Below are 12,348 nucleotides of genomic sequence, written 5' to 3' on the forward strand. Positions count from 1 at the left end.
CTTGTGGTTTCCTGGATATAAAAATTCAAACCCAAAACCTGTTTGTGGTGCTGGACTCACGATTACAAATTTTCAGAAGAGACGTTTTTCTCCACCTAGAGCCAAGCTTCCTTGTTTGTGCCTCTACGTGGGCTTCTTAGCCCATTTTCCCCCCGACAGCGTAGCCCTTGCAGGGCTCTAGCTCCCTCGTGAGCTTTACACTCAAACCCTTGGTAACGGAAAGCACTCCCCCTCTTTCCTCTGGCAGCCCCAGAGCCACCTCCCGGCATTACCACCCCGCCTGTCAGCCCCCTACTTGTTTCAGACTCCTGGGGATTTCTCTCCCATTTTTGTGAGGTCAGCCTTATATACAAAACGACACAGGTTATATTTTCCTAGCTTTCCTTTGAGGTGGGGGAGCTCATTAGTCCACGGGCCAGCTGGACCTGGAAGGCCTCCGTCCTACAACGATAATCATATTAAAAAAATCAGAAAGCAATGAAAAGGAACACAGACAAATGGAAACAGATGTGTTTGAGGACTGGGATCAGAGATGAAGCCTTTCTTTTAAAAATGGCCTTTTTATTGTTGTAAATGCAACACAACTCAGGAGGAAAATAAAAGAGCTAACTTAAACAAATAAAACTACTAATTAAGCTGATTTAAAAAAAGATAGGATCGGTAGCACAGGTTTAGGGGGTTACATGTTTATTCAATCAAGCTTTTAAATTATATCCACCTACAATCTGTAAACAGACACAGTACACATGTAAGTAAAAGGCTCTCAGAAGAGAACTAGTGGAAAAAGGAAAGATCCCTTTGTGCGCTGGCACCTCACCTGTCCTTGGGCCGATGCCATGGGGCCATGTTATAGTTAAGACTTCAGTGAAAAGCCAGAAGGAGTTTAGCTCAACTCTAACTGCTAGGATGGATTTCAAGATAGATATTTGTTCCACATTGTAGTAGTCTGGGTTAGAGCAAGGCAACAGTGTAGTTTTTACATTCACAGATTGGCTAAAATCATACAAATTAAGCTTCTCTTCTAGACGTCTCTCTCCCTATTACCATAATAGTAAGAAACGTGAATTAAATGATGGACCACAGGTGGTTACAAAAATAGATAACTCATAGGGTAATAAATATCTACAGTTAGCAGAGCATACACTTACAAAATTTGCCTTTTTCCATAATGTGCAGAATATTATAAGTATGTTCAAGAGGTACACTCAGCAGACGTTAGAGTGGACTTGACAAAGAGAGGGTTTGTAAAGAAAAAACACTCAAGTACAAAACCCAGAGTAGGAAGCTGGATGAAGATGAGAATATACAAAAGACAAAATCCTAAATCCGCACATCTAATTATCCTACTTAATAGACACCACAATTAGCTTACAGCCCTTTATGTATCTTAAAAATTAACACTTTTTTACCTATATACAAACTTTAAAAAAGATTAATCATGAGACAATCAAAAGTTGATTAGCTTAACAGTGGCACTAAAATCAACAGAACTCAGAGCCACTTCGTGTGCTTTCAATATACCTCTGTGTATGGGGATTGAAAATGCCCCCCCAAAATGTTCTGGATAGAGTTTTTAAAATTCCCACAAAAATCTATTCTACAGTGATTTCAGATATAGAAGGAAAAAAAAGTCCCAAACCAGAAAATAAAAAAGGTCAGAATCTCACAAAGTGATTGAAAATCCATGAATATATAAGTGACATTCATAGGTTCCCTTAACAGTTATCAAGTGCTATGCAACGTAACTGTAATGCTATCCTGAAACCAATCTTATTTAAGAAGATACAGTAATTCCAATTCTAATTCTAGAATTAAAAGCACTTATTCCACATAATGTGCGTTTCAGCGAGGTTGACATCTACTTGGTTACACCTGACAGTGTCACCTTAAAGCTTCATCAAAGATTCATGGCAGACCTGAACTGTAAAAGTTCAGAACCAACAATACCACAGGTGGTTAGTTATTCACCCTAATTTCTTGCCAGGAGTGAAGGATATACTTGAGCTGTCCCAAGGTCATCTCAGCCTAGAACAGTGTTCCCTGGAAACTTTCCTTGCCAAAAAAATCTCCATAACCTAATGTGTTTGGGACTTGCTGGGTTAAATAAACAGGCTCCACTGACATACATTCTATACCTTCAAGAGCGGTGTACAGACAAAGCTTTTCCCAAACCCACTTGACCTTGCCAGGGAACACCGGGAACACCCACTGGATCCCAGGATACTCATTTCCTATGGAACATGGTTGGAAAAATGCCAATCTGAAAAAAATTTTCTCAAGTAGTGGTTCTGAAATTGTAGTGAGCATCAGAAACACACAAAAGGCATGTTAAAGCATGGATCCCATACCCCAGTTCAGAGATCTGGGGTGGGACCTGGGAAGGTACATTTCTAAGAGACTCCCAATGAAGCTGATGGAGCGAGGACCACACTTGGAGTGGCATCTGTCCAGACAACGACCCACACAAATCTCAGCTGCAGGAAGCCCTCCTATGGCCTCAGGAAAGGCCGCATATGGCAAGTGCCACAACCAATTAGCTGGAGGTCAAATCAGCCCAGTGACGTTTTAGAAGGTTCTGGCACCTTGGTGGGGTGGAAGTGCACTGGACTTGATTCTTGGCTCTGCCCCTACTCGCCAGGTCACCAGGCACAGTGACTGCATCTATAAAGAGGAATAATAGCAGCCCACTCTCAGGGCATCCATGAGGCTTAAAGGAAATGTTTGCACAAAAGTACTACCTAACAGAAAGCATCATACAAGTGTCATTAATCAGAAGAATGTGTCAGTCACAGCAGGAAAATCCCAGTTTAGCTTTCTGTCTTCTGCCAATCCTGGGCCTCTGTGAAAGCACATTCTGGCAGCTAATGAAGATAAAAGAGGCTAAAAATGCAGAAAACTGCAGTGAGAGGAAGATACATAAGTAGACCACCAATTAAAAATATCTAATTGTTAAAAAAAAAAGATCAATCCACAATCGAAGAAGTTAATTATGCTGGCTTTGAGATAGTGTTTAAAAGTTACAGTATGTTGATCGTTGAACACACTCGCTCCTCCACTCTACCATGTTAACGCTGGTTAAATTTTAACATCAAAAGAATGAGAAAAAAAATTCCTTCACTCAAATACATATGAATTAGATCCAAAAAGTTTAGCTGAGATAGTTCCAATCTTATAAGATACTGCAGGGGGAAAATTTCAAAAGTAATTTTTAAAATGGACCTTTAATTTTGGTTCATAGAAACATCCACAGAACGAGCAATGAACACACACTCACACATCCACAGACGTGTCTTGTTGTTGACCAGTACATTTTAGCCAATGAACTGCTTCTAGCAATTCAAAAACGAACCTGTAAAAATTCATACACATCCATGATGGGATCATAGTCAAGCAAACATCTTGTTGCCACAGTCCCGGTTTCCATTTGAACCCAAAAGACTGATTGGAAAAGCAGCACTTTCCCCGACATGTTGCCTGATTCGCTTTATCTATGCTCCGGATGGCTTTGGAGACACAGCAACATCTCCTGGATGGGTTTGCCTTCATAGCAGATCTGGTACACTGCAGTAAACAAGGGAAACCTAGATGGGGGGAAATGTGAAAAGACAAGTTCAGCCATCTGGTTTACCACACAGAACAAGTTAGTTTTTCTGTCTTGCCTAACAGATTGCAGATCAGCATGCTACTTTTGGAAAACAAAGGGACCATCTTTTGCATCCCTTTATTATTTGGTCTGCAGAGAACCTCTGCAATGCGGCTGTAAGATCTTGGTACAACCGAAACCATCCTCTGCCTGATCGTTGGCAGTGCACTGTGTACAAACAAGTCACAGGATAACCCTGACAGGGTAAGCTGTGGTCATTTGTATAAAGGGTTGTGGCTCAGGCTCTTGGTCAAATCTGGAATGAGTCTAAGTTTGTCACTATTTGAAAAGATTGGAGAATAAATTTTAAACTGCAAGGAGGTATTGTTCTCCCTTTTACAAAAAGGAGCATTCAAGGATGAAGATGAGGCAGCCCACACATCACATAAATAATGCAGGCCTGGGACACTCCTGCAAGAACCGAGGTGGACCCACAATTAGCCAAGCACCGATTTCATGTTGGAAGCTGGATTTATTTTGCCTTTTCTTCTAAGATATGAACACGGGTATAAATGAAAGTTTGAACTGGATGAGGGTACGAAGGAGTGGGCTAATAGTTCACTGGAAGAAAAGACAATATCATCCCAAGGTACAGCTGGCTCAGCAAGTATTTTTTTTTCTGGCAGGAATCACTAAGGAAATAACTAAGTTAATTTCAATCAGGCATTTACACACACATGTGCACACACACACGCACAGCCCAAAGTGAACTTGACAGAATCAAGACTCTTAAAGGTCATTCTGAAAATTATCTAGTTAGAATCCTATAATGACAACTTAATTTAAGACTAGCAAGCAGTACTGGAAGGCCATATGTCTTTATGATAGCCTATCACTGTGGGTTTTTTTTTTTTTTTTAAAGATTTTATTTTTTCCTTTTTCTCCCCAAAGTCCCCCGGTACATAGTTGTATATTCTTTGTTGTGGGTCCTTCTAGTTGTGGCATGTGGGACGCTGCCTCAGCGTGGTTTGATGAGCAGTGTCATGTCCGCGCCCAGGATTCGAACCAACGAAACACTGGGCCGCCTGCAGCGGAGCATGCGAACTTAACCGCTCGGCCACGGGGCCAGCCCCTCACTGTGGGTTTTTTAAGGTACAGAATGTTTGGTTATTTTCTGGAGTGAGGTAGACAGTCAAATCTGACTCCACAGCCTATGAACTCTGGGCAGGTTTCACCAGCCCTCTGACCCTGTTTGCGCATCTGAGAAATGGGGCTGGTGGCTCGGGACCGTTATATTAACTGACTTACACGTAAAGTAGACAGTACAACGCCTGGCATATGGCGGGTGAGCCATAAATGAGAGCTAATAACTGCAGCCACCTGATGGCCTTGGGTCCTGGACTGCACGCTCTGGGAGGACAGGATCCAAGTCTGTTTTGTTCACCTCTGCATCCCTGGGGCCAGGCACAGGGCACAGCAAGGAGCAGGTGCTCAGTGAGTATTTGTTGAATGAATTCTTGTGAATGGGAGTTACAGTCTGGAGATTTCAGCCCCTTGCCTTGTCCTTCCATGGCTTAGTTTTCCTGTTCCTAAGATGAGAACAACTTGTGTGTCCCCAAAGCAGGGTGGCAGGTGATGAGTGGCCAACCAAAGCCATTCTCAACCCCGTTCTCTCCTTACCAAAGTTGGAAATGGCCTAATGTTCACTTTTCCAGCCTTTCTTTCACACAGAATTAGCCAAGTAAGCAAGTTCTGGCCAGCAAGACATAATATATCTGCTGAGGTTTCTAGGGAAGATATCTCTCTCTTGAAAAGCAATGGAGAAAAAATCTGCTACCTCAGACTGCTCTTGCTCCCTGCTGCTGAGTGCAACAGTGTGACTCTGTGATGCCTGGAGCTGCTGCAGCCATCTTGCGGCTTTGAGGGAGGGTAACAGGATCACTGAGATTCTAACCCAGAGGCATTGAGACAACATCAATAATGTCTACCTCCAGACTCCTTGTTCTGAGAGAAAAATAACCCTATTGTTCAAGGCATTTTTAACTGGGCATTGTTCTCACAGCCAAAAGTACTCCCAAATTTCATGACCAGCATTTCCAAAATGTATTCTGTAGATAAGATGTTAAGAAGAGATATGGAGTGTGAGGGAAAGGAGTGATTTCTATGGACAAGTAACTTGTTTAACCCTCACAACCACCCTATGAGGTAGATAATATTATCCCCATGCTACAGATGAGGAAACTAAGGCATAGTTTCTGACTCTGGAGCCAACACCCACCACTAAGCTATACTGCCCATCTAAATGCTATTTTCTATAATATAAAATGCCACAAGGCCAATCAGATCAGTTTGGGGAACTCTCTAAATAAGATTAGAGGTGAAAGGAGGACAAAAAACATATTTCACAGAAAAATATTGACATAAACCAATCAATGAATCATCCCACTAATGGACACTAAGGACTTAAGATGTCTCAGGCCTCACCGAGGCGCAGGGATGTGCAGTGTTACAAACAAGGCCCCAGGCCTCAAGGAGCTTCCAACGCTGTATGGGCTGAATTGGGTCCCACACACCCAATCCCTACGATCAAGTCCTCACCCCTAGGACCTCAGAATGGACTGCATTTGGAAATAGGGCCCTGAAGGAGATGATTAAGTTAAAATGAGGTCATTGGGCGGGGGGGGGGGGGGCGGCGCCCTAAACCAGGGAGAAGACCACCATTTACAAGCCAAGGAGAGAGGCCTCAGAAGTCAAGCCTGCCAACACCTTGATCTTAGACTTCCAGCCTCCAGAACTATGAGAAATAAATTTCTGTTGTGCAAGCCACTCAGTCTGTGGTATTCTCATTATGGCAGCTTTAGCAAAGTAATACAAATACTTATACTCACACATTCTCATAAAGACACATGTATATGGAAATCTAATAAAGCACATTGGTTTTTTTTGAGGAAGATTGGCCCTGAGCTAACATCTGCTGCCAATTCTCCTCTTTTTGCTGAGTAAGACTGGCCCTGAGCTAACATCCGTGCCCATCTTCCTCTACTTTATATGTGGAATGTTTGCCACAGCATGGCTTGATAAGTGGTGTGTAGGTCCACACCCGGGATCCGAACCAGCAAACCCTGGGCCTTCGAAGCGGAATGTGCGCACTTAACTACTGTGCCACTGCGCCAGCCCCAAGAAATTTTATAAGAGCACAAAACCCCATACAAAGTTAATATCTATCAAGAGGAGATTGGTTAAATAAACTGTGGTTCTCCCATAAAGTGGAATGTTCTGCAGCTATTAAAGAATGAGAGGTCCTCCCTATGTGTGGAATCTAAAAAAAACCCCAAAAAACAATAATAAAAAATCCTGAACTCATAGATACAGAGAACAGATCGGTGATTGCCAAGGGCCAGGGGGTGGGTGAAATGGATGAAGGGGGTCAAAAGGGACAAACTTCCAGCTATAAAACGAATAAGTCATGGGGATGTGATGTACGGCATGGTGACTATAATTAATAATACTGTATTGCCTATTTGAAAGTTGCTAAGAAAGATCTAAAAGTTCCCATCCCAAGAAAAAAAATATAACTATGTAGGGTGATGAAAGGTCACTAAACTTACTGTGGTGATCATTTTGCTGTACAAATACCAAGTCACAAAGACGTGCACCTGAAGCTAATATAATGTTATGTGTCAATTCTACCTCTATTAAAAAAAGAATGAGATCTCTAGGAGCAGGTGTGGAATGATCTTCAAACATATCCTAAAGTGAAGAAAAGCGAGGGGCAGAGGCGAACGTGGAGCACAGGACTCATTACACAAACGACAAGGCTCGGGGGAAAGGGTCACTGAACCCTGAGAGCTGCCTGTGTTTGGGGTGGCGGTCAAGACTCACTCTTCACTCTGCGACTTTCTGTATAATTTGAAATTTTTTTTTGCCAAAAGTACATGCTTCCCATCTCCAAATATGGAGATTAAAGTAAAACTATATGTTTACGTAATAAGTCCACAGCACGTGAGCAGCAATGTTGTCTAAACCCGGGGTCCGCAAACCACAGCCTGAGAAGCAGCTCTGGCCCGTGACCTGTTTCTGTACTGCATGTGAGCTAAGAATGATTTTCATATTTTCAAAGGGCTATAAAAGGAGAAAAAGAAGACGACTATACGACAGAGACCTGTACGTGGCCTGCAAAGATTAATATGTGGTTCTTTACAGAAAAAGTTGGCTGACCGCTGGTCTGAACAATAAGTTCCAAGCAGGGAAAGTTCTCTGTGGCTGGAGGAGATGAAAGGAGGCTTCTCTGAGGACAGACCCGGCTCCCCTCACGGTGATGAGGGTTGAGATGCATGTCGGGAGGGTCCAGGCAAACAGCAGGAGGACGGAGGCACTCAGGGTGAGAAGGAGGTGCTGGGGCAAAGGGAAGTCCACTTCAACTAAAGAAGGTGTTGCAGGGGTAACAGGACGTGCTGGTGGGAAGTGAAGTTAGTACCGGATTGGGAGGGCTGCCTCAATGCCAACCAAAGGACTGAGGACCTCATTCTGTCGGAGCAGGAGGCCTCTGAGTTACAATAGTCGAGGTCAAAGGGACCACGGCAATCACCTGGTCTACAGTTTGATTTTTGTGCATAAAGAGACTAGAGCATAGAGCAGATTAAAATAGGACCTGCCCAAGACCACGCGGCTAGTGAGCTACAAGGTGGCCTTAAATCTGCCCTCCTGTGCACTGCTCCTTCTATAGCAATGGAGAAGGGAAGGGAGGGGAGAAGGAAATAGAGGAAGACCAGAGGAGTGATGGCTAGAATGAAACAGAAGAAAATCCAGGTATGAGGTGGTGGAAAGGGAGAACGGAGAACTCAGCTCTGCCTGTGCAGCTTCGGGAGCAGGCGAGCGGAAGGGCGCGTCCTACGGGAATCCACGCTCCAGCCTGGGAGAAGGGTGGTGCCCCTCCCACCTGGCAGGGACCTCGTTAAGCAGAGGCACAGCCTGTTCAATTTCTAACCGGAAGAAAGAAAATGCAAGATGACTGAGGAGAGGCGTCTGCTCAGAACCGTTTCTCTTGCTTGATTACAGCTGCTTGTGAAAACGGGCAGGTGCTGAGCCCAGAACGCCAGTTCCAGCCCCTGTCCTCCTGGAGTGAAATGATGAATACAGACTAACATCTAGTCAACTGGTCAATTCCTAGAATGCTATCTAAGGCACGCCTTGGGAGCACACAGATGCCACTTTAAAACTGTGCTCAGGAGATACTCACCACCGCCAAACACTCAGGTATTTTTTTAAGACTTTTTAAAATTCCTGATGACGACTTGCTGTCATTCAAGTACACCAACCACACACAGACACATCACTGTCTGCTGGTAAGCACACGGGGAAAACCATGCATGTCAGAGGTGTTTTGCTTTCGGTCACGATTTAAAGGCAATTCTCCTCCTCTGGAGGCTTGTTTATGACTTCCGTCTCTGCCTGGCTGGTTTCAAAAGCCATTTCGGAAAAATAAAATGCAAATTAAAGAAGGAAGACAAGTGCCCGTCCACCCTCATCTTCGACTTTCAATATGGAATGCGACGGCTGATCAATCTACACCAGGGACAAGGAGGAGGAAAGTTGGGCGCAGGGTGAGGCAAAGACGCATGGTTGGGACCAGCAGACATCCGGACTGACCTGCAGAGGATGAAGGACACGCAAGCAGAAAGCCCAGCAGATGCCATGCTCACCCACCTCCCAGCTCGGAGGGAAGTGCACGCTCTGGATTGGCCACACGGGCAGCACCAATTCAGCTGCCCGGCTCCCTCCTCTCCGAGGCAACCAAATTCTCCCTCTCCCAAAGAGCATTACCGGACAGTACAGCACACACGGGTTACACTGCACACGCATTCACTAGGTGGGGTACTTGTCATCACGATTATGCAGCAACGCTTGGCAAATCGACCAAATAAAGGGCTGTGGGGCAGGTGGGGCCCAGGAGCAGCCTCCGAGAAGCTGGGTAGTTTTTGTGCTGCTTCAGGGCTTCCTCCACCATCACGCAGCAAATCGACCTGACCAAGCCCACCTGTAACACACGACCAGCCTGGAAGGGCAGTGGAGGCTGGATGCACCCACCCACCCGTCCACACGACGGAGGGACTGCAACGCTGCTCACCAATCCTCAGCACGCTCACTTCCGGGAGCAGCATTCTGGGGTGATTTGGCCTTCCTTCTTTTCTGAACTGTTTGACATTAACAAGACTACATCTTTTTTTCATTTAAAACTTATGCTATGTAGCTTTTACCAAACACCCTTGCAGAACAAACCAGGATCTCAAACTTCATGTTTTGTAACATGCTTTATAGAATTGAGCTCTTCCCACTGTGGTCGAGCCTGGTTTTGTGTTTTGTATAAATGCTCATTTTCAGGGTAAGTAAATGTTTCCTGCCGTAGATGTTCACATCACACAAGGGACAAAACTAATCCAGTAAAGTCTTGCACACGCTTGTCAAAAGTTGTGCTCGTGTGCACTGGGCTGGCGTCACGATAGGACTGGGAGGATGACCGTCTCTCTGGTCCATGGACAATGGGGAGACTTACTTGTCGAGCAGCCCCTTCTGTTTGAGGATGCGGTACACTTCAGCAGAAGTCTGAGGTCCTTGGAGCTTCTGCCCGTTCAGCATCTCCTTCTCCAATTCTTCAATGGTCTTAAAAACAAAGGATGAAAAAAATCTACCATAAACACCAGAGAACAACTTATTTAGAGAGGAGAGTGGGGGAGGGGAGCCATAATCCTCTGCAGCAAGCCAAGGAAAGATAAAGACGTTCAAGATCAAGGATGTAAGACTTAAGTACTTTTAAGTGAAAGCTGGCAGGTAAACACTACCCGGAACAAGGAATGCTGGCCTCCATCTCGCCTGGGCTCCATCTCCCCTGGGCTGTAGCCCACCCCAGCCCAGGAGTCTCACGTGAGGAGGAGGGGATGGGGAGGGCAGGCCAGGGACTACCTTTCCAGTTCTGGCAAATGCCTCGGCCACCCTGCGGTTCCGGCCTCCGTAGCAGGTGGTGATCAGGTCGGCCACGCCACAGCTCTCCAGGAAGGTGGCCGTGGACACGTGGCCCTTGCAGAAGATCCTTGCGAAGGCGATCATTTCCATGAGCCCCAGGCGGATGACGGCAGCTTTGGTGTTGTCTCCACAGTGGAGGCCGTCACAGAACCCGGCTCCCACCGCTACGATGTTCTGCGGAGCAGACAAGGAAGCCAAGACAGGTCACACACCCGCTCCAGATAAGGATGTCGGGAAGGTGGGGGGAGACCGAGGCAGGGACCACTGGCTCCACCCTCAACTCACTCCACTGGTTCCTGCACATGTCTGGGGTCTGCTCTTGTACCGTGAGTGGGAGAGATGAAAGAAGGGACCAGGCTTCTATGTGCCCGTTTACAGGACAAAGAGCCCAGATGTGGGGTCAGCAGGAGGCAGCAGTTGAGTAGCATCAGTGAGAAAATTAGAAGGTTGGTAGTGGTCTCCAGTTAAATACTGTTTGGACAAACTGCTTTTAAAAATAAAAAATTAAATCAAATGCTTTATTCATCTATAACATTTATACAGAAAAGTATACCAATCATAAGTGGACAGCTTGATGAAATGTCACAAACTGAACACACTCATGTAACCGGTACCCTGATCAAGAAACAGAACATAACCAGTGCCCCAGAAAGCCCCGCTCCGACCTCCTTCCAGTCACCACCCCCTCCAAAGGGAACCACTCTCCCGACTTCTAACAGCACAGATTTGCTTCACCTGTGTTTACACTTTATGTGAATAAAATCCTATAGTGTGTCATCTTTTGTGTCCGACTTCTTGGTCTCAATTTGACATCATGTTTGTGAGACTCAGCCATATTTTTACATACAGCACATTTATTTTCAATGCTGCATTGTATTCCACTATGTGAACAGGGAGCAATTTCTTTATCCATTCTCCGTTGACTGGCATGGGGATAGATTCCAGCTTGGGGCCATTACAAGTGGTGCTGCTATGGACACTCTGGTACATATCCTTGGTGACCACGTGCAGGCATTTCTGTCGGGAGTGGAATTGCTGGGTCACGACATCTGCGTATGCGCAACTCAAGTTCCAGCCTTTCGTTTCATTTAAACCCTAAACCAGCATTTATGGAGCACCTGCTGTTTGCATGGCACTCTGCTGACACGAGGCAGACTGAACCAGACCTGCCTCTGCAGAAGCTGATGATGTGGCCCAGGGGTCAGCAGTCTAAGGCCCAACGGCCTGTTTTTGTGAATCACGTTGTATTGGGACCCAGGCACCCGGCCCATGTACCTCTTGCCTGGGGGTTGCCTTTGTGCTGCAACAGCAAATCCGAATAGTGGCGACAGAGGCCACAGGGTCCACAAGGCCCACAACATTTTCTACCTGACCCTTGCAGAAAAAGTTTTCCAACTCCTGACCTAATAGGAAAATAAAACAAATGTGCAAATCACTGTATGCTCAGCAGAAAGTGATATTCTGTAAGAGGGACTGAAAATCTGATTTCCATTTCAACCCATGTGTACTGAGCAAACACTGTGTGGGACGCCCTGCAATGGGCCCTGGAGGGACAGGGCAGGACGGGCGGGGTAGGGGAGGGGTGGTGAGGTGGGGGCTGAGGGTGCCCCCAGGGAGGAGGTGCAAAGACAGAATTAGACACACAGCTTGTCCTCAAGGAGTTGACAATTGATTTGTGAGAGGAGACACAACAAAGCACATTACAAGACACAAGGAAGAGTGTGCTGAGAAATGGTGGAAGCCAC

The 12,348-nt window shown here is 45.6% G+C and overlaps 1 protein-coding gene across 2 annotated transcripts in view; it reads right to left on the reverse strand.

The window, feature by feature from the left end:
• Positions 1-526: 526 nt before the first annotated feature.
• Positions 527-12,348, reverse strand: part of GPD1L (glycerol-3-phosphate dehydrogenase 1 like) — a 59,576-nt gene continuing 47,754 nt past the window's right edge. For both annotated transcript variants that reach the window (XM_023620802.2, XM_070238066.1), the window contains exons 6-8: positions 10,544-10,777; positions 10,137-10,243; positions 527-3,581 (exon numbers count right to left, since the gene is read on the reverse strand). In XM_023620802.2, coding sequence (XP_023476570.2) covers positions 3,485-3,581; positions 10,137-10,243; positions 10,544-10,777 — 438 coding nt within the window. In that variant the 3' untranslated portion in view covers positions 527-3,484. The remainder of the gene's footprint in view (positions 3,582-10,136; positions 10,244-10,543; positions 10,778-12,348) is intronic.

Source organism: Equus caballus, chromosome 16, assembly GCF_041296265.1.
Source record: "Equus caballus isolate H_3958 breed thoroughbred chromosome 16, TB-T2T, whole genome shotgun sequence".
In the NCBI taxonomy this organism is placed as follows: Eukaryota; Metazoa; Chordata; class Mammalia; order Perissodactyla; family Equidae; genus Equus; species Equus caballus.